At 43.3% G+C, this 27242-nt stretch overlaps 1 protein-coding gene across 8 annotated transcripts in view; it reads left to right on the top strand.

Annotated features, from left to right (window-relative positions):
* Positions 1-27242, top strand: part of ZWILCH (zwilch kinetochore protein) — a 479149-nt gene that overhangs the window by 143877 nt on the left and 308030 nt on the right. For all 8 annotated transcript variants that reach the window (XM_085644606.1, XM_085644607.1, XM_085644608.1 and 5 more), the window contains one exon: positions 22928-23023. In XM_085644606.1, coding sequence (XP_085500732.1) covers positions 22928-23023 — 96 coding nt within the window. The remainder of the gene's footprint in view (positions 1-22927; positions 23024-27242) is intronic.

The raw sequence follows: 27242 nt of genomic DNA, 5'->3' as shown, positions 1-27242 counted from the left end.
TATACTCCTCGCCACTCAGCTATATTCCTCGCCACTCAGCTATACTCCTCGCCACTCAGCTATACTCCTCGCCACTCAGCTATACTCCTCGCCACTCAGCTATACTCCTCGCCACTCAGCTATACTCCTCGCCACTCAGCTATACTCCTCGCCACTCAGCTATACTCCTCGCCACTCAGCTATACTCCTCGCCACTCAGCTATACTCCTCGCCACTCAGCTATACTCCTCGCCACTCAGCTTTACTCCTCGCCACTCAGCTTTACTCCTCGCCACTCAGCTTTACTCCTCGCCACTCAGCTTTACTCCTCCCCACTCAGCTTTACTCCTCGCCACTCAGCTTTACTCCTCGCCACTCAGCTTTACTCCGCGCCACGCAGCTTTACTCCGCGCCACGCAGCTTTACTCCGCGCCACGCAGCTTTACTCCGCGCCACGCAGCTTTACTCCGCCCCGCTTTCCTCAACCCTGCTTTCCTCCACCCCGCTTTACTCCAATCCACTCAACTCCACTCTTAGTCCACTCAGCCTTACTACACTCTGCGTTGCTCTGCTCTGCTCTGCGTTGCTCTGCTCTGCTCTGCGTTGCTCTGCTCTGCGTTGCTCTGCTCTGCGTTGCTCTGCTCTGCGTTGCTCTGCTCTGCGTTGCTCCTGCTCTGCTCTGCATTACTCCTGCTCTGCTCTGCATTACTCCTGCTCTGCGTTACTCCTGCTCTGCTCTGCGTTACTCCTGCTCTGCGTTGCTCCTGCTCTGCTCTGCGTTACTCCTGCTCTGCTCTGCGTTACTCCTGCTCTGCGTTGCTCTGCTTTACTCTGCTCCGCTTTACTCTGCTTTACTCTGCTCCGCTTTACTCTGCTCCGCTTTACTCTGCTTTACTCTGCTCTGCTTTACTCTGCTCCGCTTTACTCTGCTCCGCTTTACTCTGCTCCGCTTTACTCTGCTCCGCTTTACTCTGCTCCGCTTTACTCTGCTCCGCTTTACTCTGCTCCGCTTTACTCTGCTCCGCTTTACTCTGCTCCGCTTTACCCTGCTCCGCTTTACCCTGCTCCGCTTTACCCTGCTCCGCTTTACCCTGCTCCGCTTTACTCTGCTCCGCTTTACTCTGCTCCGCTTTACTCTGCTCCGCTTTACTCTGCTCCGCTTTACTCTGCTCCGCTTTACTCTGCTCCGCTTTACCCTGCTCCGCTTTACTCCACGCCGCTCTGCTTTACTCCACTCCACTTTACTCCTCTACAATGGACAGCACTCTTCTTTACTCCACTCCTTTACTCCACTCTGTGCAATGCCACTCTGCTTTACACAACTCCACTCAACGCCACTCTACTGTACTCCACTCTACACCACTCCTTTACTGCACTCCACTCTGCTTTACTCTGCTCTCCTTTACTCCTCTCTGCTTTACTCCTCTCTGCTTTACTCCACTCTGCTCAATCCCACTCTGTTTTACTCCACACTCCTCAATACTACTCTACTTTACTCCACTTCACTCAACGCTAATCTGCTTTATTCCACTCCACTCTGCTTTACTCCACTTTGCTTTACTCCACTTCACGCCACTCTACTTCACGCCACTCTAATTTACTCCACTCCTATCGACGGCACTCTACTTTGCTTCAACCAACTCTGCTTTACTCCACTGTAGTGTAGTTCCTATATCCCTGATAGGCTCTGCACATTGAAATAATATTCACTATAGTTTAGACATAGGACTGAGGTCAGTATGTCTCTATCGAGTACATTTAACTTAATTACTTGTGTGTGCCAGCTAACTCAGAGGTCACTAGAAACTTCTCGAATATACAAGAAGGGATTAGTTTCTGACAACCGCATAAACATGACAACTTTGTTTCCCTTCGTTAATACAGAAGGAAAAAAGGCCGAAACCATTTCATAGCAGGTTACCACAAATCAATTGTTGATGTGACAAGGTGGCACAATGTCCCTGGAAGATTTTCAAAGAATTCTGTGCTCTATGAATAGTTCTACTATAAGCAGATTACTGTGCCAAAAAATGAAAAAAGTTCCAAAGTTAGTCCCTTGTCTGAAAAGAAGGCCAAATTCAGAATCTCATCGGAACACTGTGTGCCGGAATCAAAAGTCAGTGTGTGGGCCTGGAGAAAACATGATATCTTCTAATCCTGTAGAGAAAAAGTCGTCTACCGTTGTAGGTGAAAGTTGGAATACCTCGTTTAGAAGATTAACTGCATATAGATGTGAACTATCACCTTCAGCATTGGTTGTATCAGCAATGTCCGAACCGGATGTTACCTCCATGCCTGATGTTTCCTCTCATACCTCAGCAGTAGCAATTTGTGTCTGTGAGATCTCAATGAATGCCGTCATCAGGTTTGGTAGCCGCTGGGGACAACAAAGAGCATGGGCCATTACCGGGTCCAGCAGAGTATCGATATCCGTAGGCATGACTGATGGGAGTGTTAGACAGATGTCTAGCACGCACTCTTCACAGCAAAGCAGGCAGCGTAGAATAGGTAAGATGCAATACTGAAAATGGAAAGTTGTAACAGGCAGAGTAATTTTACCATGTGTGATGCACTCAGTAGCTGGTTTTTCTGCCACTGTGAATGGTAATTTTTCCAGTTTTTCAATGCTCAGCATAGTGTAGTCTGCTCCCCTTCGTGCCAGTCTGATCTGTTTATCAGTGAGATTGAATTCTAAAAACAGCGACATAGTGTTGATTATACGCCAAGGCACATAGCCTGCATGCAAGTTTTGTAGCGTCCAGCCCAATAGCATGATAGAACGTAGCTGAGACTGACCATGTTGCAACATGACCAAGTCCTGTTCCATGATGTCTATGACAGAAGACACAATGCTGTCCAATGAATATATCCTGAACGACAGTCGTTAACCCATTGTCTACTACAGAGAGAGTTTTCTCTAAATTAATACGATCAATTCCTCGTATTCGTTCTGCAGTCTCTGCTTGGGTAACCTTCCATGCTTCATTATAAGCAGCGTAGATACCGGCATATATGAAACGTTTTTGACGCGGTTTTCTTGGTCCTAGCAAGAATTCCCTAAAGTCTGTGCCTTCTTGAAGTAAAGTTAAGTGTTGTTTTACATCCTTCAGTGTAGCTTTCTGTAGCCAATCAAGGCAAAGTTTCCCTACACTGTATGTTGTTACTACCCCTGTTTGCTGTATTGAACATAGCGTGGGTCTGGCCTATTGATATTGAAACCCTGTGTTTTGTTCAGGAATCGATCTTGACAGTTGTTTGTGTCTGGGGGCCAGAGCAACCATTTTTTCCATTCAGGATCTGATCTGTTGTGATGCAAAATATTATGTATGTCGACCTCCCCCCGTGTAGTGCTATTACTTACAGGTATAGGTATGGTCGGTGTGTTCATGTCTTTGATCTTGGCTAATCCAAGGCAAGACGTTTGTTGGACAGTGTCATTCAAAAACATAATTTGCTCAGGGATGATACAGGCTCTAAACAAAGCTTCTACCCCCTGTATTTGCCAATCTTTTGTACCCCAGACAGATTTTGTCTCAATGTTTTCTTTCCAAAAGTCGAAACCCTGTCCAGACAGTTGGGCAATAAAGGCTGCAGAATAAATCTGTATTGGTTAACATATTTTTCGTTCCTCTCTTGTTCACATTTTTAAAGGAAAACGTTCCTGGATTGGACAAATTGTAGCCTGAAAACTATGGAAACTTCATTGCAAAAGTTTTCAAACTACCCTTTGGAGGTGTAGGACGATGTTCTTATTGGTTATACATAAAAACATTTCTAGGTGTTGCAGATTTATGCAAGAAATGATGACCATAGTGGTTATAACAATACATTTGTTCATAGTCTGATGAACCCTCTAAATATTCATGATTTGTGAATACTGCAGACATTTCTAGATCAGACCTCATGTTATTAACAGTCTCGAAGTCTCAATCATCAGAAAAGGTACTAGAGGTAATAAAGTCACTTAATGAAATTTTAAATATGTGTGGAGTCTTCAAAAGCTCTGACGGCCAAAAATGTCATATTCAGTTGTGTCCCAAATTTGTGTGGCTGGAGAAGTAAGTTCACTCTTTTACTTGCAGTGTCCACTTGAATATATCTTCCATTTATCAGCATACCCAGAGTTATTACCAGAGCTTACCAAAATAGAAAGAAGAATATTCCCAAAACAATCCGTGGTGAAACCAGATAAGTCTTTTTCAGGAGATGAAAAAAGTCTGTTACTTGTTCTTTGAACGTTCTTTGTGCTGGCGTCGTTTCAGGTTCGCTGGGATCCTCAGAAAATGTATCAAAGTTCATGAAATAGCCAGAGGCAGTTCTGTCAATGGTTGGAATTGCATCAGGATTCGTTGAAATTGCTGTAACCAGTTGATCACTTGTCACTTCGTTGTAGACATGTGTATCAGGACGAACTGCTGTTTGGGTTTCAAGAGGGCCGAGTTCCATAGCTTTGTTGCTTAGTCCTTTATGTCTCACTGTAGAATCTTCAAAGGTGATGCGTCTTTCAGTTTGAACCTCTTGGATTGTAGCTAGAGGAGTGCGTCTGCTACATTGGCGGAGTCCACTTGGCCTACTGCTTACTATCGGCCACATAGTGTGGTTTGATCAGGTTGATGGAAACAAATCTTTTCTCCTTTTTACCAGCAAGGGGCAGCAAAAGTACTGTTCTTGATCCGTGGATTGCTAGGACAGGTACTGGTTGTCTGTAAGAAGGCCCAAATTCCTTCTTGTCTGCGATCTTTTCTCTGACTAGATCATCAAGCTTTGGGATCCAGACAGGCCTTGCTGGGACGGCCGATTTTTCACCAGTGATGGTGTTTGCTTCAGGAGCACGTTGCTTTGTTTCGTTCTTAGTTCATTTAAGTCCTGCAAAACAGCCAAACGATCTTTGATATCAAACTTTTTATTTTCAATCACTGTGCCTTGCATATCAAGGTCCGGTACCAACATTCTAGTTCCAAATAGAACTTCATATGGAGTGACAACCCCTAGAGAACTTCTTGCAAAGTTGTTAAGTGTGCGCCTGACCCCATAAAGGTGTTTTACCCACCCATCACCCAAACCTAATACTCTAGCTGTTATAGACTGATTTATGTCGGGGTTTTTTTTCTTTCCACAACAGAATTTCGCGCAGGCAGGAATGGAGAAGAATACCGCAATGCTACGCCCAAACTGGCCATGGCTTCTTTGTAAGCTCGAGAGCTAAACTCAGGACCCTGGTCAGAATGTAGTGTGCCATTTGCGTATGTGCCGATAAAAACTCGCAAATCTTTTATAACAGTTCGAGCATCAGACGAGCGCTGAGGCCATATCCATAGGAACCTTGATTTAGTGCTTGTGGGACTGCATTTGTCCAAGAGGACGCCTGCACGTAGATAGTCTAATGCTGTCTAATAATGGTGTCTGAACTGGGCTGGCTATGTTGTAGTCGGGTATCTGTACTGCGATCTCTATTGCAGTCTATGCAGTTATTGATGAAGATATGTATCGGTGTATTCATTCCTGGCCACCAGTACATCTCTTTTAGTTCTAAAATAGTTTTAGAGATCCCCAGATGTGTCAGACCCTCTCCCAGATGTGCTTCGTAAATCAAAACTGCTCTTCGTTCCATGTTGGGTATCACCCTATCCCCCACTCCAAGGGATTCGAGCAAACGGAAAATTGTTCGCATCGATTATATATGAGTGGAAATATTTTAGGTAACGCTGCGCCGCTGCCTTTGCTTGAAGCATTGACAGCCAGAATTATTTCACTGTCTATTTTCGTTTTTGAACAAGTGATTGCAGCTACGGAAGCTGTTTGCACAGCCCCTTTCGCGGCTTCATCAGCCAATGAATTCCCTTCAACGTGAACGCCATCACGTTGATGACTCAGCGTGTGTATCACGTGAGTCTTTTGTAGTCCGTTTCGCAACTGAACTACTTGTTCCCAATGCGTTTTATGCTTGATTGTTCCACCTTTTGCATCTTTGAAACCATTTTGAAGCCAATTCTGTAAATATATCCATGGATAGATTGAACACAGTAAAAAGAATCTCACACTATGAGTGTGGGGAATTCGCGATCCGTGTTTACAAGTGCCATCTTGAATGCTTGTGGTTCAGCTCGCTTAGCTGTACAATTTCCAAGAGATTGCGTTTTTGTGACCATTGCTCTGAATTTGCCATTGCGTATACGACCTTTAACGATCGCGCATGCTGCACTGTAAGCTTGTTTACTCACCGTAGCGGGATGTGCAGATCCGTCAGTATAAATTATAAATTCGTACTGATCTAGATGGAGAATTTCAGTAGACGGAGGACATTCGTGTTCGTATTGCAGGAATGCTAGTGTTTTCAAATAAGGATCAAAAACCTATTCAACATCAGTTGCAGCAAGAGAATTAACCCATTGTATCCATCTGTGATGTAAAGCTTTTGCGTTTGGAATGCTAGCTTTAGTAACTGCCTCTAAGGCTGGTACAGGAGTCATGACCATAATGCGTTTCCCCTGTGCTAGGGCTCTTTCTTTTGCTACAGCGGTTTGAACTGCTGTCAGAATTTTTTCTGTAGAAGTGAATTTCATTTCTGCTTGAGTATACAAGTGTGATTTGTATGCAATTGGTACTTTTTCACCTTCATTAAAAGTTAAGTAGGTGAATCCGCATTGACCCGGAATGATTCGGATCACTAAGTTGCATACATTTACGCGTGTTTGCAAGTGTTTAGTTGCTCAAATGTCTGTTTGAAGTGCACGCAGAATTTGTGTATTCTTGTGTCCAAGTTGTGGCTTTGAAATCAGGTTTGATTAATTCGTAGAGAGGTTTAACCCTCTCTGCGTAGTTTAGAATGTATGTTCTTCCAAAATTCAGGAAACCTAGAATCAACGGTAAGTTCTTCAGCGTTTTTGGAGGTTAGAGCAGCGCACACTTTCCTAAAAAGTTGGCTGCCAGGCTTTTACCTTCACTTTATAGTTCATATCCAAGAAAAAGGACGTTGATATGGGCAATTCTGGACTTTTTAAAGTTGAATTTGTAACCCCTCAGAGGCGAAGCCCAATATAAAGGTGTTCACCCTGTTCAAGTGTCTCTCCAGGCCATCGTCTGTCAGATATATATCATCGACATATGACAATGCCTCGTCATCATAAATTTGTAATCACTCTGTTACTCTTGCTGAGAATAACCCCGGGCTGTTTTTGAACCCCTGTGGGAGTCGACAAAATTGACGCAGGGTTCCCATTATTGAGAAAGCGGTCAAATATCTACTTTCAGGTGCAATATTTTGACAAAAGAAACCATTAGAAATGTCTAATGTGGTTTTGTACTTTTTACGCACAATGTTATTCATTAATGCTGTACTGTGTGCATTTTTCACTGCAAATGTTTTACAACATGAGTTTAGGTGTCTGTAATCCAAAACTAGACGATATGTATTGTCTGGTTTGGAAACGGGAAACAAAGGATTGTTCATTGACGCGGTGCATGTTTCAGTCACCCCCTGGTATTCAAGTTGATCTATGATCTCCCTGACTTGTTTTTTAGCTTCTTGCTTAACTGGGTACTGCCTTTGTGCAGTTGGTTGATTTTTTTAACTGGATTTTGTGGTGAGGTGAGTCCTCATCCCATCCTATATGATTCTTATATAATGCTGGGACCTGGGCTACTGCCCATTTCCTGGCATAAGTATATTTTAAATGTACTGGAACATGGTTAGAGAAGGCTGGCATAATGATGTCTTCGCCATGTGGGCACTCTCAGACAAATTCTGGTGGCCAGTCTTGTTCTGCTAGAGGTAGATCATAACCCTTTGAAAGTCGCTCCCAAAAGAGTGTTTTCACTTTTCTTGGTATGTCTCCCTCCATCCGGAGTGTTATTTCATATAACCTATGCGGAGAACTAACCCTGGTATCTGCAGTTTCAACTTGAATGTCCTCATTCAAGTCCACTGTCTCCAGAAGCCCCCTTCAGGTTCTGGCGAGCTACTGCAACTTCTGCTGCGCTGTCCAACATTGTCTGAGCCCATTCTCTGTTCTTTAGTTGTGTTCTCAGAATCCTCGGCATGTCTGATCTTCAGACCTGCTATTTTCTTCTTGGAGAATTGAGGTTTTGGTTTGTTTTTCTGAACGTGTTGATCGTCTTTGGACTTCACGTGTTTCGTCTTTGTTCTCTGACCGTCCTCTTCTTTCGGATGTGTGTAATGATATCTGGAAGGTAGGAGAGGAACATGTATCAGTATCTTGATACCTGTCAGATTTTCTCAAATTATCCCTATTTCTGAACTTATACCTCCTTTCAGAGGGCTCCTTTTGAGGAGACCTACCTCAGGATTGAGACTCTTTTTCTTTTGACTGTTGTTTGTTATTGTCCCACTTCTTTTTAGAAGATGTAGGATTGTTTTTAGTAAAGACCTTTTCAGGACTTTCAGACAGTTGTGGTTCAATTGTGTAATTCTATTAAATTTTGTATCTGATTAAGTAATTCTACATCTGACATTGCTTCAATGTCTGGATGTGGTGTGTAGCCGGCTAAAATCGGCCATGTTGCTCCTGTTCTACCTAGTGGACCGAGCCTTCTAATGTGATTGTAATGTTTTAGGGTGCCTTTAAACCAGAGATCATACTCCTGGTATGTGAGTGGAATTTCAATATCCTCGAAAGGAATATATTCCTCAGGTGGTTCATCTTCTTTGTAGAAGTGAAACGTTTTAGTTACTGGATTTGATTCTGGGAATACTATCCATGAATAGAATACCTCTGTCTGGTGAGATTCATGTGCCTCTATCACAAAAACTGCTCTACCACCTCTTGGTATTTGGCCATGTTTTATAAGTTTTAGAGTGATGGCTCTCCTTAAATTTGGATGGATGTTTATAACACCCTCATCGGTTTCATTTAAACCTGTAGTATTAAAAGCTGCTACGACTTGGTCAGCCGGAGCCTCTGTATCAGACATTTTTGTTTAATGAAAAATGTAGAACAAGTTTCAAGGAAACAAAAGATAAGGTGCACAATATTTTGGAACACTGTATCCTTCAACGTTGAACAAACCAAACAGCTAATACATAGGATTTTTGTCCTACTCGGCTATGGCGGATATTATCCCTACCCACGCCAGACGTCTTATGGAGTACTATGAGCAAGGGTCTCTGAGAAAAGCACGACTGAGTTACTTTAGTATCTAGCATTAAATGAGTGCCTTACCAAAATGTTGGGCACCATGTAGTATAGTTCCTATATCCCTGATAGGCTCTGCGCATTGGAATAATGTACACTATAGTTTTGACATAGGACTGAGGTCAGTATGTCTCTATCGAGTACATTAAACTTAATTACTTGTGTGTGCCAGCTAACTCAGAGGTCACTAGAAACTTCTCAAATATACAAGAAGGGATTAGTTTCTTACAACTGCGAAAACATGACAACTTTGTTTCCCTTAAAGTCTGAACAATCTCAGAACCGTGGAAACAATAGATAAGTTTCACTCAGTCAATCGTGCATGCTTCGTTTCTACAGAGTTGCACAGAAATAGAGAGACTGGCGTTTCAATAAAAGGGGTTTATTGAACAGTCTTATTTCTCATGCAAGAGAAATGAACTGCTACAATCGTAAGACAGGATGCGAAGTACAATACGTACAGAGTTAGCAGTAAGATAAAATAATACTGCAATAGCATGGTTTGTAGCTATGACATATATTCATAAAATACATATATAAATAACACAGGCTAAAATGTGAATACTCATCTGATGCTTCTAAATAGTTCTACCCCAATGTACCTAATCTAAGTGTAGTACGAGGTAAGAAGTAGGTGCTGTTTTCTAAAGTATAGCTAGCTATAGTTTTAGTTTTGCAAAGAGTTGCCAAAGGTTTCTCTAAGTTCTAGTCTGCTCCATACCTTAGAATGTGTGAGGTTGGAATCTCTTTCCGGGACTCGATATCTAACACCCCGCAAGGGGAGTCCGAAACACTGAAGCTGGATTCTCTGCGAGGAGGATGACAGCGTCTGGTCAGTGCATCAGGCGGGAACTCTATCTCCTTCCAAACTTGCTGTGGCGAACCGCAAGTAGGCAGTCAAACTGGACCGTACCAGAACCGTGGTTTGCCAAGGCAAGTGCAGGTATATTTATACCTTGAAGATGTTTAAGAATGCCTGTATTGACGTAAAAGTCGGGCATCGGAACGTAATTAATGAACCCCTAAGGAATAGATGTTCATGCATATAAAATGAGTTCTTGGAGAAATCAATATCCAAGCAAGGGGAATTCGTAAAGGCTTAAGAGTCTGGTTTAATTTTTGAAAAAAGAACCAACGATCATAATTATATGCAATGCATAGAGGGGCAAGTTTCATGCAAACATGCAATTTGTCAAAACCTGTTGATCAGTGTTTTAAGAAGAGAAAGAATCATTAAATCATTCTATTTATCTTTATTTTTTATTGAATATATGAAAATTATTTGTCATATCAAAAATAGAAAAACATTCATGTGTACAGATTTACAAAAATAGAGTGAATAAATACATATACCCAATGATAATCAAAACCACATGTTGAATTACCTCTATACCAAACAATGATTTTAGACAGCTGATAGCAAGTTGGCATAGTATAGTATTACAATATACATGATAAATCTAGTACCAACATTTCAATGATTGGCTGAAACTGTCTGAATTACTGACATACATGGTAAAGAAATTGATGACACATAATGAGAAAACCAACGCGTTTCGGCAATACCTTCATCAGGATTCCATCACTGTGGTTGACTGCACAAGGGAAAAATATATATATATACATATATGAAAAAACTAGAATACAAATTTGCCCTTACATGCATATACACGATGCTTAAATTCATCTTTAATTGATGCTGTAAGATGCTGAAGTGACTGATCTAAAATTTCAATAATGTGAGTCAATGGAAAGGAAAGGAGAACCTAGTGTGTGGTAAACAAAACCACTAATGCAAAAACAAAAGTGTGTATTCTGAAAGTTATGGATGTACTGTTCTCAATTTATATATAGCTCAGGTAATTACCTCTGTTAGTTCCTGCTGGGGAGAAGATATTATTTATTCAAGACATCAGCATTAATAAAAAATGGTGTCTCAATAAGACTGGAAGCTAAATGAAAGTAAAATATGAAAGAATGAAATGACCATTTTAATGATGCAATGTCTCTAACTCGTGAGAGAATCAGTGAGATACCAACTCTATTTAATCTGTATAAATTTGTTTATGAGACGGAGAGAATTGAAAACAAGAATACCTGGATGGTGGAGGGTATATAATAGAACCTGTAGATAAGTCAAGAAGAAAGCCCCATACTATGAGTTGATAACCTGCAGAATAATGTATGCTATAATGAATTACTCAGGATTTAGGATTATAATTCACCTTGTATCGTGATGGTTAGAAGGATACTGATATTAACCTTACCACTCCTATAATAGTCGTACTCCTTATTATTTAATGCCTCAACGTTGCAGTATCACTCAATCAGGCTATGCCTCCTTTTGATGGATACGAATTATAGAGGTTGAGCAGGAATTTGTGTATCTATAATGAGAATGGAGATAAGACTACATTATAGATATCTGTGACTGTAGAGATACTATTCACTTAAATGATATGTACTAACCTTTAACATAAAGGTGTTTGCACTTCCAGTGTAGTGAAAAAATCTTTGCTGCGATACAGCTGACTCTAATTTATGATGGAGATAAATATCTTCACTCTATTAGAAAAACAAGCATAAAAATAGAATGTGTGAACAAAACTTTTTTGTATAATGAAAAATGTATACAACTACACTATATGACCTAAAGTTCGATGTTTAATGGATCGTGTTCACATACTGACCCCAGTACAAGATGTCTAACTTATACTTAAATATGTTCTTAGTGAAAACCTAGTAATATTAATGTAGCTGTATCTGAAACTACAACCTAACAAGAATAATGTTAGGTAAACGATATGAAAAATGACGGAGCACCTAATCGAAATCAACAGAGTAAAAAGGTTCCAAATTTGCTTACACTGCAAACTAAGGACGTGGAATGCAGTGGTTGGTCTATGAATTTACGGCAGGAAAATTCTAATGTCGTGTAACTGGGCATATGATGAGTGTTGGATGGAGCTGTGCCGAAAAATGCCAGGGATGCACGAAAGATGACTCGTGGCCAAAAGCTGCAAATACATATTGGATAAAACTGTGCCAAAAAATAACAAAAGATCAGGGGTGGACGAAAAAAATGACTCGTGGCCAAGGACTACAGATGCAGGATGGGTTCGCTAAAATGCTATCCTAGAGCATAAAAACCGGCCACATGTAGTAGCCAGAGTTTTACCACCTGCCGGTATATATGAAGCAATAGCGTCTGCTGGGTATTGGTATCAAGATGTGCAGGCTGTTGTACTAAGGTTTATATGGTTGTAAGACGCGCCAACGTCGCACTACCTGCTTCTTCATCCGCGGAAGCCTGTGTGGAACAGCCGTTTTTGCTAATGTATGGGCGCCATATTAGAATGAATTTTCTAATAGAGAAAAAATGTGGGGTTGAACATAGAAAACCCTGCTGGAAAAGAAGTTTAAGTTTCCACAGGGGAATCTCTCAAATTGTCAAAAGTAACTGACCTAGTGACATGATAATTAAAGAATCTGTCTTGACCTGTATTGAGTACTCGAAACGTGGATCGGATGACCTCGAATTTCTTGTGTGAATTAGCGCCATATTGAAATGACTGATCTCATAAGGAGAACATGTAGGAGTGGACATGAAAAACCCTCTAGAAACATATAATTGTAACCACAAGGGGAACTCCCAAATTATCGAGAGTATCTAACATATTGACATGATAATAAGAAAAGCTGTCTTAGCCTATATTAAGGACTCAAAACATGGATCGAATGACCTCGAAATTGGTACATATAATTGATCACCAGGAAATGCGTGATAAATTTACTCTGATACATGAAAATATTGATCGTGGCAATGTCATGTCTCGCGCTGCATAGTAGGTTAAACTTGATGTTAAACGGTCATAAATGCCGATCTCAAGACGCCATTTTGGAATGACTATGACTATGTGGATGGAAGGATTACATTGGAATAGAATAGGAAAATGATCTACTAGAGAATTATTTGTGCCGACAACTAATCTTGCAGATTATTGATGTTGTCTGACAGAAGGCATGCAAATGTGTAAGATTTCATAATCCAAAATATAGTTAAAGTAACCTCATGTAAAGTAGGTATATGAGTGGGTCACTATTTTAAAACGGATGATTACATGTATGCCTTGTTATATTGTCCCAAAAACATGATTGCAACCAAAGTCTCTCTGAAGTCATGCAACCAGTCAAGGTGTCTTGAGACAGTCAATACTAGTACAGTTTACATGATGGAAATTGTCAGAGAACTGATGTTGGACAATTGGTATGATTGATAATGATTACCCGTTGGGAATATCTGAAAAAAATGTGTGGAACAAGGACAGGCAGGGAATGAATAAATACTCGGTTGTTATATTTGATAGCTTGATCCGAAGGTATCTCTTGATTCAATACCCTGTCTGCCGTGCCTAGAATAAAGATCCAATACACTTCCCTAACTTTTCTGGTCTTCCAAGAACTCGTTGTGACATCGATTGACGTATGTAGGAGACCATGCCTGTATTTGGTTAGCATGGACAATGCCTAAATAAGAGCTGGATTTTCTATGCCTAAATAAGGGCAATATGAATTGTACCTATATAAGGGCATAAATCGGGAAACCTATATACAGAATCTAAATCTATACACAACACCACGTTCCTTTATTCCACTCCACTTTATTTCACTCCACTTCGCTTTACTCACTGCACTTTATTTCAATCCATTTAGCTTTACTCCACTCCACTCCACTCTGCTTTACTCCACTCCGCTTTACTCCACGCACTCTGCTTTATGGATTCAGGAGTAGAGTCCTACTCACAGAAAAAATGCTTCAACACCTCATCATGGGTAGCAAGCGCTATATAAATGCAAACCTTTTTCCTCTTCTATCCCTCCACTGTTCTTTCTCAATCCAAATAATTGACTACCATATCCACCACTCAAATTGCTTTCATATTTTACTATACTAATTCGCTAATCGTTAATGGGTTCTGGAGTAGTGTGCTACTCGCCGAAAAAGCGCTTCGACATCTCGTCAGGGGTAGTATGTGCTATATAAACGCAATTACAATGTTATGTTATGTATGGGATTTATAAAGCGCTGGAATCACCCCTGTAGGGGTATCTCCACGCTGCCAGAATGAGAAGGTACAGGACAAGCACAAATCAGTCATGGGATAGTTCAGTCTTCAGGAGTTTCCTGAAACGAAGCAGACCGGAGGATCTCCGGCAGAGGGTTCTTATATTTCGGGGCAAGGTATGCAACAGTTGTGCCACTTGTTTGCAATTTCCTGTAGCGGGGGACCACAAGCAGCCCTTTACCTTCGGATCTAAGCAGTCTGCTTGGACAGTAAACTTTGAACATGTCTGCCAAATAGTGGCAACATTCTGGACTATCTGTAGTCTGCTTTAGAAGAGATTTGTTTGCAGATGCTAGCTGAGCTTTGCAGTAGTCAAGACGACCAATGACCAGTGCCTGTATCAAAGTTCTTCGTGCAGATAGAGGCAGCCACTGGAACACACTGCGCAGAAGCCTTAGGGTGTGGTAGCAGGTCCCTGTGGTGGTCATGACTTGATCCCTCATAGATAACGAGACAACCAAACTGACCCCAAGATTTTTTGCAGCAGGTAAAGGGATAGGGGTGGGGCCCAAGGCAGCCGGCCAACAATCAGGGGACCGGGTTGTCAATACTTTACTCCATGCCACTCTTCTTTACTCCACTCCGCTCAATTCTGCTCTGCTCCACGCCACTGTGCTTTGCTCCACGCCACTGGTCTTTACGCCGCTCTACTTTACTCCATCTGCTCTACTCTGCTTTACTCCACACACTTCTCCTTTACTCCATGCCACTCTGCTTTACTCCACTACACTGAACACCACTCTGCGTTACTCAACTCTGCTTTACTCCACTCAACGCTACTAATTCTCAGTGCCACTGCTTTACACCACTCTGCTTTGCTTAACTCCACACTGCTTTACTTCACTCCAATCCACTCTACTTTACTTCACCCCACTCTGCTTTACTCCACGCTACTTTGCTTTACTCCACTCTGCTCTGCTCCATGCCACACTTCTTTACTCCATGCCCCTCTTCTTTGCTCCATGCCACTCTGCTTTGCTCCATGCCACTCTGCTTTGCTCCATGCCACTCTGCTTTACTCCATGCCACTCAATGCCACTCTGCTTCACTCCACTCAACTCTGCTTCACTCCACTCAACTCTGCTTCACTCCACTCACCCCAATACCACTCAGCCACTCTGCTTTATTCCACTCCGCTTTACTGCACGCCATTCCGCTTTACTGCACGCCATTCCGCTTTACTGCACGCCATTCCTCTTTACTGCACGCCATTCTTCTTTACTGCACGCCATTCCGCTTTACTGCACGCCATTCCGCTTTACTGCACGCCATTCCGCTTTACTGCACGCCATTCCGCTTTACTGCACGCCATTCCGCTTTACTGCACGCCATTCTTCTTTACTGCACGCCATTCCGCTTTACTGCACGCCATTCCGCTTTACTGCACGCCATTCCGCTTTACTGCACGCCATTCCGCTTTACTGAACGCCACACTGCTTTACTCCACTCTACTTAACCCGACTCAAGGTCTCTCTGTTTTACTCCAAGCTTTTTTAAATTAATTTTTTAGTACGTATTGGGGGGGTAAATGTTTGTACAGTTACACCCTCCTGGACCAAGGCCACTCCGAAGCCCTTATCCTTCTCGACCTATCAGCGGCCTTCGACACAGTCTCCCACCGCACACTAGTCGCCAGGCTACACGACGCAGGCATACAAGGAACAGCCCTGGACTGGATCCGATCATTCCTCAACGGGAGAAGCCAAAGGATCAGACTCTCACCCTTCCTCTCCGACCCTGCAAAAATCACCTGCGGAGTCCCACAGGGTTCATCCCTGAGCCCCACCCTCATCAACATCTACACGGCCTCCCTTGCAGCCATCGTCCTACTACACGGCCTCAACATCGTACCCTACGCCGACAACACCCAGCTCATCCTCTCCCTCACAAAAGACCCCACCACTGCCAAACTCAACTTCCAGAAAGGAATGCAAGACGTCGCAGTCTGGATGACCAACAGCTGCCTGAAGCTCAATGCCGAGAAGACAGAAGTCCTCATCCTCTGTACCACCCCTTCTGCATGGGACAGCACCTGGTGGCTGACCACCCTCGGAAGCTCACCTAACCCCTCAGACCACGCCAAGAACCTTGGCATCGTACTCGACTCCTCACTCACCATGAACCGACAGGTCAACGCCGTCAGCTCCAGCTGCTTCAACACCCTCCGCATCCTCCGCAAGAGCATCCATTGGATCCCCCCTGAGTCAAGGAAGACAGTCACCCACGCACTCCTCACCAGCAGACTGGACTATGGAAACGCACTCTACACCTTCATCAACAAGTCCCTACTCCGCAAACTCCAGACAATACAGAACACCGCCGCCAGACTCCTCGTCTGCATCACCCGACACAAACCCATCCGCCAACACCTACTAAGTCTCCACTGGCTCCCTGTGGAGAAAAGAGTTACTTTCAAAATCCTCACTCACGCCTACAAATGCCTACACATCAACGGACCCAAATACCTCAATGACAGAATCAACTTCCACGTACCCAAAAGAAACCTCCGATCTTCCAACCTCGCACTGGCTGAAACCCCGCGCATCCACAGAGCCAGAGCAGGCGGAAGATCCTTCTCTCACATTGCAGCAATTCCCCGATTGATTGATTGATTGATTGATTGATGTCAACAATATTAGCCTTTGAACTAGTGCTTAATTTAAGCTAGGGTTTTCCGGTGCGCACCACCCCACCCCACTTAATGATTAACACATACTCTTATAATAAAACAAAAATCACCCCAAGTATTGAAGTGATTTTAAATAACACCACTTAATTACATATTAAATTTACGTACATACAAAGTGAATACATTTTTTGGGTCCACTTTAATCCCCAACCATAGAATTGTCATCTTTCTCCCTCACGCCACATCCACTCCACAATGAACTTTCACTCAAACATTCTGTTCCTTCTTTACAGCACATTCATTTACCTATCTCACCTGATACCTTGCTTCTTTTCTGCTCTTACCCCTTTACACTTTTTTCCTTTTGAATATTTTCTCCTTCTGCCTCCATTCCTTTCCTAATTTCTCCCCACTCTTGCCCTCGCTTTCTCCTATTTCATCTGCCTCTTAGCCACACTTTCTCTCCTTTTCTCACTCTCCTCCTGTTCCCTTCTCTCCTGTTTTACCCCCTCCGTCTCTCACACTCCTCTCCCTAGGACACATTTCACAGTGAAATTAACTGTATTTAAATTAGTCCTTAATTTTAGCCTGGGTTTTCCGGTGCGCTGCGCGATACTTCATATTGAAAAAATCACCCAAAAGTATTGAAAGTAATTTTAAATAACACCACTTAATACTATATTACATTTTTTTACATACAAAATAAATAAATATTATGTCTCTTTGGTTAAATAATGTTTTCTTTCATATTTAATGTACAACACTTTTTTTGTGGCTTGGATGGCTTTTTATGTCAACAGTGCACACATGGCATTCTTTCTTTTGTTTTCAAAATCCAAGCCATTAAGCATCCTTTTTCCCACTTGCATTGGAAGGCCTTTTGATAATTATCAGCATTGCCACATTTTCTATATGGTTAATTTGCACCCAGACAGTAAAAAGAACATGTATTTTCCACCTGCTGTTTCATTTCACAGTTTGTTGTGAACATTAAGCCAATGGGCTAAATTATTTCCTTGCTGGATACATTAACATCCCGCTTTCAAAACACAATTACATTTTATTATAGGTTTCTACAAAATGTTTTTACCATCGATACTGCAAATATGTTTATTTAACCCAAGGATATTACACTTTTTTTTTAAACATCACTTGAGGACATAATACATTTTCATACAGACAAATACATTACAGGATTTTCCCAAACACACATGCTGTTAGACCACGCCACGTTTGTTGTTGTAGGCTGCACAATGTGTTTTGCTTGTGCAACCCGTGATGCTGCAGAGTAGGTATTTTTTTATATTTATAGCTGTATAACATGCCGTTTGTTTTAAACAATTTTAGCCTTTAAATTAGTGCTCAATTTGGGCGGGGGTTTGCTGGTGCACACCACGGTGATTAATTATTAACACCTGCTTTTATTGCATTAAATTCACCCAAACATAGTAAAGTAAATTCAAATAGCAGCAGTTAAGGCCATAACAGGTTTTTACATATAAGGAAACTCATTTATTTGCCCAGGATCACAGGATGTTGGGGCCACGGCAATAGTCTGACTAATCCCCCGCTTCAAAATTGGCGCCTGTCTCCCTTTATTTTTGCCAAAGTGTTTTTTTCGTCCTAGTTCTGTAATATACTGTTTCTTTGCTAAAATAAAACCTATTTCTACTCTTGTATGTATGTATATATATATCCACACACAAGGTGGCCCTTTGATTAGGAAAGCCAACACAGTTGAAGGTAAGTTCCTTACTTTATTGCAGGTCGGGGCCAACAGCGCATTTACTCCTCCATATAGCGCCAAACGTTTCGGGCCATCATACCCTTGCTCACTGGCTTTGAACACAGCTGCTGCTGCTGAGCCAAACTTTAAACCTCATGCCCCGCCCTGATGGGACCTCGAAATGTTTCATGGGAGAGGTAGTTTGTGCATTTACTAAAATAGTTGCTGCAGTCATGTTGTGTGCAATGATTTCTTTCCCCAAGTGGGTTACACGGAAGAAAGCGGCAGTATGTATGTATATATATATATATGTATGTATATGTGTGTATATATATATATATATATATATATATATATATATATATATATATATATTCACTGAAAAAACCATAGGTTTCACACACGTTATAGTTAGGAATTAGCATTTAAAAAACCTTGCAAATTCACTGAAAAAACCATAGGTTTCACACATGTTATAGTTAGCGGAAATTTTACTGATAAAAAACCAGTGAAATTGCCCCGTTATAGTTAGTGCTGGCAACTATAACTCACGCGACCGCAATCCTCTGCTGATGCTAATACTGTATTTAGACACTTATTTGCCCATGTCTTCTTCCATACATTTTTAGCTATACATATATTACAAATATTTTTTTTTCATAAAGACACATATGTCATCAGCAGAAGATTGCGGTCGCGTGAGTTATAGTTGCCAGCACTAACTATAACGGGGCAATTTCACTGGTTTTTTATCAGTAAAATTTCCGCTAACTATAACATGTGTGAAACCTATGGTTTTTTCAGTGAATTTGCAAGGTTTTTTAAATGCTAATTCCTAACTATAACGTGTGTGAAACCTATGGTTTTTTCAGTGAATTTGTACGGTTTTTTAAATGCTAAGTTACTTTACGCCATTCGAGGCGTGCGCGCCCACTTAACGCAGTTCGTTCCGTGCACGGTTTTTATCAACTTTAATAAGCCCTGTACATTTGGTGGCCTTCGGCCACCAAAAGCACAGGGGGTGGGGTCAATGTGGATAGTGTTTTTTTTATTTCGATTTTATAATTTCATGTTGCCAAAATTTAGTTTTTTTTACCTATTAATAAGCCCTGTACATTTGGTGGCCTACGGCCACCAAAAGCACAGGGGGTGGGGTCAATGTGGATAGTGTTTTTTTTATTTCGATTTTATAATTTCATGTTGCCAAAATTTAGTTTTTTTTACCTATTAATAAGCCCTGTACATTTGGTGGCCTACGGCCACCAAAAGCACAGGGGGTGGGGTAAGTGTGGATAGTGTTTTTTTTATTTTTTATTTTTTACCGTACGCTTACGGTAAGCGTACGGTAAGCGTACTCGGCGAAATTGCCGAAAAAAAAATAAAACCGTTTTTGCTCTTGGGGTATGTTTGGGGACTCCCTCAACATGACTATGTGGGAGGGAGTTGTCAAAACAGCCCCGTAACATGTTTTTGGCCATCTTGTTTGATAAACAACACTCAGTGCGAGAGACAAAATGGCGGCCGCCGCTTCCTGGTTTCGGCCGATTCGAATGTTTACTAAGATCTAAGAGCCAATCAGAATCGCGCTCGCGCACGCCACCGTACGCTTACGGTAAGCGTACGGTAAGCGGGCTCAGATATATATATTGATTTAAAGGCTATTTTCTCAGAATCTACTGAACAGATTTACACCAAACCTACAAAAGGCACTTCCTTGACCTAGGGACTACCTCTCTGCCAAATTTCTAGTAATTCTGTTCAGCCGTTCGGGCTGTAGCTCGTTCTAAAGGTCCTATGGAAAAATGCATGGGAAAAACGCGTTTTGGGACCCCCCTTTTATCTCAGCCCCCGCTTGACGAATCCCCCCGAGACTTTCAGGGTAGGAGCGGAGCGGAGCGCCCCACCTATTTTGAGAAATTCGCGAGGATTCATCGACCGGCGCCAAAGTTATTCAAAATAGAATGTTGAGGTTTTCCTATGGAAAAGGGGTCCTAACTATAACTACCTACTGGCGACCGCCAGTAGGTAATATATATATATATATATATATATATATATATATATATATCTATCTCAAACAGTCCACCTCCTACAGTGACACCATGGAAGGAACCATGGACACGAAGTGGCTTAGGATACGGCATCTCTTTATTAGTTGATGTCGCCCTCGATCCCGAGCTCAAGGAGAGATGCGTTTCGGCCTCAAGAGGCCTTTGTCAATCTGGTTTGGCGCCGTTTACAACCGTATTATATAACCCCTCCCACTGGGCTTATGAGTAAACATAGAAAACATACTGTGGTGTATGTAATTGTCTTCAAGCAACATAACATCATATGCATGCAGTCTGTAGCTGGAAGTCAGCAAACTGAAAGTAAGGCATTCCATTAACTACTATTGTACATAATGCCTATATTAAAATTGCCCAAAATATCTAAGATTCAGACCGCATAGTTTGTTTATGCATATAAATCACATCAGACGCTGTACACAGTGAGAGTTAATACGGGTATTTAACCTCCATGGCCAAACCATAAATCCTATAGTGCCTAATGAAAAACAAATATATCAAAAGCAATTTAAAAGACAGTTTAAAAAGCCGCTACTACAAAGCATTTCTATTCATGTCCCAATAATGTCATTTAGTGTCCCGGAAAAACTTCTCTCGAGCTGATGCCAAGATCGTAACAGCCCGACCTCTGACCTCAACCATTAAATCACTTCAAATCTTGTCGTAATAATAGTGGCACGCTCACATTAATATAAGCCATAAGGCACAGATAAAAATACACTCCTCTCGGGCCACAAAACTGGAAAATGAGCAAACTGGAAACCCACAGTCTATCGCGCTCGTGCTCCCAGCCCCACTTGGGACTCCAACTCCCGTAATGCTATTGAATGAACAGCTGCATAGCAGCAAAAGTCAAGAAGTAAAAGTTACTGCAGGGTCAATGTCGAGAATGTCTTCTCATCGGGGTAAAGGCACATGATATTCAGAAAATAGTAGTGGACAACTTTTAAAATGAAATCCAAGATAGCACACCCTCAGGATTGAGGAGGACCCATCAGCAAAAATGATAGCGCCAAAACCACCTCACCACATCGGCGTTGGCGTCTGCGGTGCCCAATTACCAGCTGGTGCCAGACTTCAGGGCAAGGCTTTTCTTGCTGGCAAGCACTCCGATCCCATGCTGTATATGTGTGTGTGTGTGTATATATATATATATATATCTACTAGCGACCGGCAGTAGATAATATACAACACTCCATGTTGGTTTTGGACGTGCTATTTAATGTGCGTGTTCTCTAAATATGTGGTTTATCTTTTATAACACCCAGTATTAAAAGTCATCTGTGTTATACTAACCATTTAGTTTACACTATATATATTGCTTATCTTTGCAGTGTTTTATAAATATGCAGTTACATTATTTTTACACTTTAATACCTATAACATATTTATGTTGCAAATCCATATGAATCTTTTAGCCATATGTGGTACTATACCCTGCAGCATGCCTTGTAAAAGAAGCATTTGCAATGCAATAAGTTTCGCAATTGTTAAAGTTAGAGCTATTGGAGTTAAAAATGACAATGTTATTTACTTTTGCTTTTTTTATACCAATGGCAATAGCACTATGCAAATATAATAACTCAACTGCAGATAAAAAATTAAAAAGTAACAAACATTGTCATTTTCAACACCAACAGCTGTAACTTTAACAAATGCGAGACCTATTGCATTGCAAATGCTTGTTTTAAAGGTTGGTATGAACATTTATTGTTTTCACAATATTTTGGTTCCATCAAGTGTGTGCTTAATCTGTAGGGACGCAGAAATAACACAGTAGAATGCATTGCACTGGCCTTTGTGGCCTCTTCCATGGGCATTAGATGTGGCATTCTGTGGGGTCAGTTGGAACCATGGACTGTTGTGAATTGTTGCTCTGGTGACATGCTATTGTTAATACATTTTCAAGTCCAGTCTGGCAGGACGGAAGAAGGTTAATATTACACATTTGCAGGAGTAAGATTATCCAAAGGTAACTAATAAGTTCTTTTGAAGTCTCCCTATACCACCGTGTCTTGGCACAACAAAACATAAATACAAACATAGCCTGCATTTCATTCATTTATAGTTATTGGGGTCAAGCAGCGAACAATCCTGCTAGTTGAACACTTGGGAGATTTTATCTGCCCTTCATCTACTCTCCTTTGCATCCTACATAATGGAGCTCTTTATGCATTTAGATTGTGTGATACAGTTAAACCAAAAGTATTTTCTTCCACTCCTGTAATCTTCTTTCTTCTTCACAGAATGAAATCCAGGTGCAAATGATCAGAGAAGGACACAAGAGCCCACTGGATACATTTTGGAATGGCCAGGGTATACTGTTTATTGCAGAGAAAAAGGTGCGTACTAATTAAGCACTAAATCTTCTAAATTAGTATGATGCTTCCTTTTACCAGATCAGGTATGGTGCAGTAAAAAAAAAGCTGCACAACTTAAGTGAACAGGTTAACGTATTTTAGGGTATGAGATGGATTTTGTTGGGTTTGAGCAAATTGGAGTAGAGAGCACAAAGTGCTTTACATTTTTGAGATTGTTCTGTAGGTGTCCACAAATGCTAATTTTATATTGTGTTGCTAAAATGCCGTCTTGGTTTAAATAATGCAAAATGTAATTTTGCTTAATTAATTTTATAAGGCAATTTCTAAACGTCATTGATGAGAATACCTTCTTTGTGAGATATTGTATGAGAGGGAGGATTGTGGAGAGCCCTGTGCTTTATACCTGAGCCAGAAAGCAGCAACCAGTTGGTTGGGGTTAACTCACCATATTGTTTAGAAATGTTCTCCTCTGGTTGGGTTAGCTGTTCAGTTACTAGACATTGTTATAGAATGTGCCAGTCAAACAGGTCCAGTGCGAGCAAATTTGACTGAAATTCTTAGACTATATTATGATATTGAATGAAAGACCATAATTGGATGAAAAGTGTCCTCCATCTTATCCTCTGGGTTTGTAGTAAGAGGTGGCAGGAGAGCTCTTTGGATGACTTTACAGTATGAAAAATCCTTGCATATATGTGTCTTTTTAAAATATGTAAGAAGATTGTTTATAAACAGTTTAATGTAGTAAACAGATGACATACATTATAGTTAGTAGATTTATAGAAAAAAAATTAAAGAACAGATTTTATCAATCAAATAGCACTTATAGAGCACACAGCTACTCTGAGTGTGTCCCGTGCTGTAGGTACTATCAATCAATCGGGGGTTTGTATAGCGCACTACTCACCCGTAGTCTGCTGGTTATGAGGGCGTGGGTGACGGTCCTTCTGCAGTCGGGGGGGGGGGGGATCCATTTGAAGGTCTTACGGAAGCGACAGCATTGATCTGGCGGTTCATGGCGAGGGAGGATTCAAGGATGATGTCGAGGTTCCGAGCGTGGTCTGTAGGGGTGGGTGGGTTCCCGAGGGCGGGGGGCCACCAGGTGTTGTCCCAGGCGGAGGTGAAGGGTCCGAGGATGAGGACCTTGATCTTCTCTGAGTTGTGCTTCAAGCAGCTGTCTTTTATCCAGACTGCCACGTTCTTCAGTCCTTCCTGGAAGCAGAGTCTGGTGTCTTCGGTATTCTTTGTGAGTGAGAGGATAAGCTGGGTGTCGTTGGCATAGGATACGATGCTGAACCCATGCTGTCTGACTTTGGTGGCGAGGGGGGGGCCATGTAGATGTTGAAGAGCGTGGGGCTGAGTGATGATCCCTGGGGTATTCCGCAGTTGATTTCCGTGGTTTCGGAGAGGAAGGGAGGGAGTCGAATCCTCTGTGTTCTGCTGGAGAGGAAGGATCGGATCCAGTCGAGGGCGGCTCCTTGTATCCCCGCGGCGTGAAGTCTGGCTGCGAGCATGCGATGTGAGACGGTGTCGAAGGCTGCAGAGAGGTCTAGAAGGATGAGGGCCGCAGTGTTTCCCTGGTCTAGTAGCACGTGGATGTCGTCAGTGGCCGCGAGGAGGGCGGTCTCGGTGCTGTGGTTGCTACGGAATCCAGACTGGGAGGTGTCTAGGATGGAGTTCTCTTTGATGACAGCGGTCAGCTGGGCGTTCACAAGTCTCTCGGGTGACTTTGGCCGCGAAGGGGAGGAGAGAGATGGGCCGGTAGTTTTTCATGTCCGTGGGGTCGGCCGTTGGTTTCTTGAGGAGGGGTTTCACTTCTGCTCGTTTCCAGTCGTCTGGGCAGATGCCGGATCTGAGGGAGGCGTTGATAGTCTGTCCTAGTTCAGGGTCGATGACAGCGGCGGCCCTGTGGAAGATGTGCGGTGTGCAGGGGTCCGTTGGGGCTCCTGAGTGAGTTTTCTTCATGGTCGCGATGATGAGTTTGACGGTCGTGGGATCCCAGGACGTGATGGTTGGCTTATCAGTGGCGGTGGGTAGGGGGGAGGTGTCCGGTGCTGGTTCGCTGAAGTTGCCGTAGAGCACCTTGATCTTCAGATGGAAGTAGGAGCTGAGCTTTTTGCAGAGTTCCTGGGAAGGTGTGACGTCTGTGACTTCGCAGGTGGGTTTTGCGAACTGCTGCATGACGTAGAACAGTTCCTTGACGTTGGTCGTGTACATCTGGACTTTGTCTCTTATGATGGTCCGTTTGGTGTCTCTTATGCGCTGGTGATATTCCTTCAGGGCTCTCTTGTGGTTGTTCCGCGCTTCCGTGGTTTTTGTGTTTCGCCAGGTTTTCCTAGGCGTCTGCAGGAGTGTCTGGCTTCTTGGAGTTCTTTGGTGAACCAGGCGGCCTTCAGAGGGCGTTGTTTGGTGGCGTGGTGGAGGGGTGCCAGCTTGTCGGTGCAGTAGGAGACCCAGCTGTGAAATTCCCTGGCTGCGGAGTTGGTGTTGGTTGTGGCGCTGGGGGTGTGGGGTGGGTTTGACAGAGGGTGGTGTTGAGGTGTTCCTCTGTGATCTTGCTTTAGTTCCGTCATGACGGGCGCGGGGTGGGGCGGGCATGGGTGCGATGGTGGTGTTGAAGGTGAAGTGGACGCAGTGGTGATCCGTCCAGAAGGGCTGGGTGGTGTGGCTGAAATGGATGTTTGTTCCTCCCACGAAGATGGGGTTTAGGGTGTGACCCGCTCTGTGGGTGGGCGTGTTGACGAGCTGCTTCAGTACTAGGTTAGCGAGGTTGTCGAGGAGAGTGGTGGAGTCAGGGTCGTTGCTGTTGATGTGGAAGTTCAGGTCCTCGAGTAGACTGTAGTCTGTGGAGGTTATTGCGTGAAGTGCGGTGAGCTCGGCGATGGTAGTTGCGGGTGCCGCGTAGCGTCGTCCTGGGGTTGGTCTGGATCTGGAAGTGGAGGTGTTCTGTGTCGGAGTGGGGGTCACTTGTGCTGGATGTGGAGAGTTGGAGGGGGGTCTTGTGTGCGATGGCGAGTCCTCCTGGGCGGTGCGGGCGATCCTTTCTCTGGATCTTGTAGCAGTTGGGGATGGCCGTGACGATGTCTGGGCCCGGAGGTGGCGTTGGTCCAGGTTTCCGTGAAGAAGGCGACATTGGGCGAGAGGGTGTCGATCAGGTTCCAGATTTCTACGGTGTGTCGGTGCAGGGAGTGAACGTTGAGAAGGATGCAAGTCAGGGTTTTGGTGGTGCGTGCATCAGGCGGTTGTGGGAGCTTTGTCGATGGTGAAGGCTCTGCGGCAGTGTCTGCATGAGAACTGCCCATGGGTGGTGTTCAGCGAAGATCTTGCGCAGTCGGCGTGTCTTCCGGGATTGAGTGTGTGGAGGGTGGCTGAGTCATAGCGGTGGGGCCTAGGAGAACCAGGGTTCCCGGCGGACGGGCGCAGACGGGGTTGCCTTAAGCACCTCTTTGGGGCGCGCGACCGCGCAGTGGTCGCCATTAGGTAGGGGAGGGGGGTGGGAGCAGAGGTAGGGAGGCGGGGCTGAGTCGGGGGCGGGGCAGCAGAGTACAGCGAGGGAAGAAAAATACAACACACTGGTACAGTAATGCAGTCAGCAGTCCTCAAAAGGCAACAGTGAGGTGGGGAATAACAGTAATAAGAGCGGAAACACAGGGGAAAATACCGGATGGCACGCAATGTGAAACCTGAGGCGCAGGGACGGGCTGCTGGCTCGGACCCGGCTTGGAAGAAGGGCTCTGTGCTGGCGCTGTCGGCAGTGAGGCGGAGATGCTGGGGAGAGTGCTGGCCTTGGACCAGAGGTCAAGGTTTCACTAGGTACTATAACCACTGAACAATGCATAAGAGAGTTAGGGATGTATGGCGGAACCACACATGCGATTATATTGCATGCCTTAACAACGCAGTCTTCACCACAACCGTGTCTTTACCACGCATGCCTTTACAATAAATTCCATTGAAAAGGCATGATTGGTAAAGGCATATGCATGGTAAAGATTACACCCCATCGCTCTTCCCTGAGCCCTAAAACCTATCCCCCAGCCTTGAAAACAACCCTGCGTGCTGATAGGGTGCGGTGCGGTGGCAGACCGTGTCAAAAGCTGCTGATAGGTCCAGGAGGATGAGGGCAGCTGTTTCTCCTTTGTCCATCACGGTCCGGATGTCGTCAGTGGCGGCGATGCGGGCGGTCTCGGTGCTGTGGTTGCTGCGTAAACCGGATTGGGAAGGGTCCAGGATGTTAACT

This window comes from Triturus cristatus, chromosome 3_1 (assembly GCF_964204655.1).
Source record: "Triturus cristatus chromosome 3_1, aTriCri1.1, whole genome shotgun sequence".
In the NCBI taxonomy this organism is placed as follows: domain Eukaryota; kingdom Metazoa; phylum Chordata; class Amphibia; order Caudata; family Salamandridae; genus Triturus; species Triturus cristatus.
The sequence above is the reverse complement of the archived record's forward strand: the minus strand, read 5'-3'. Positions and strand labels throughout refer to the sequence as shown.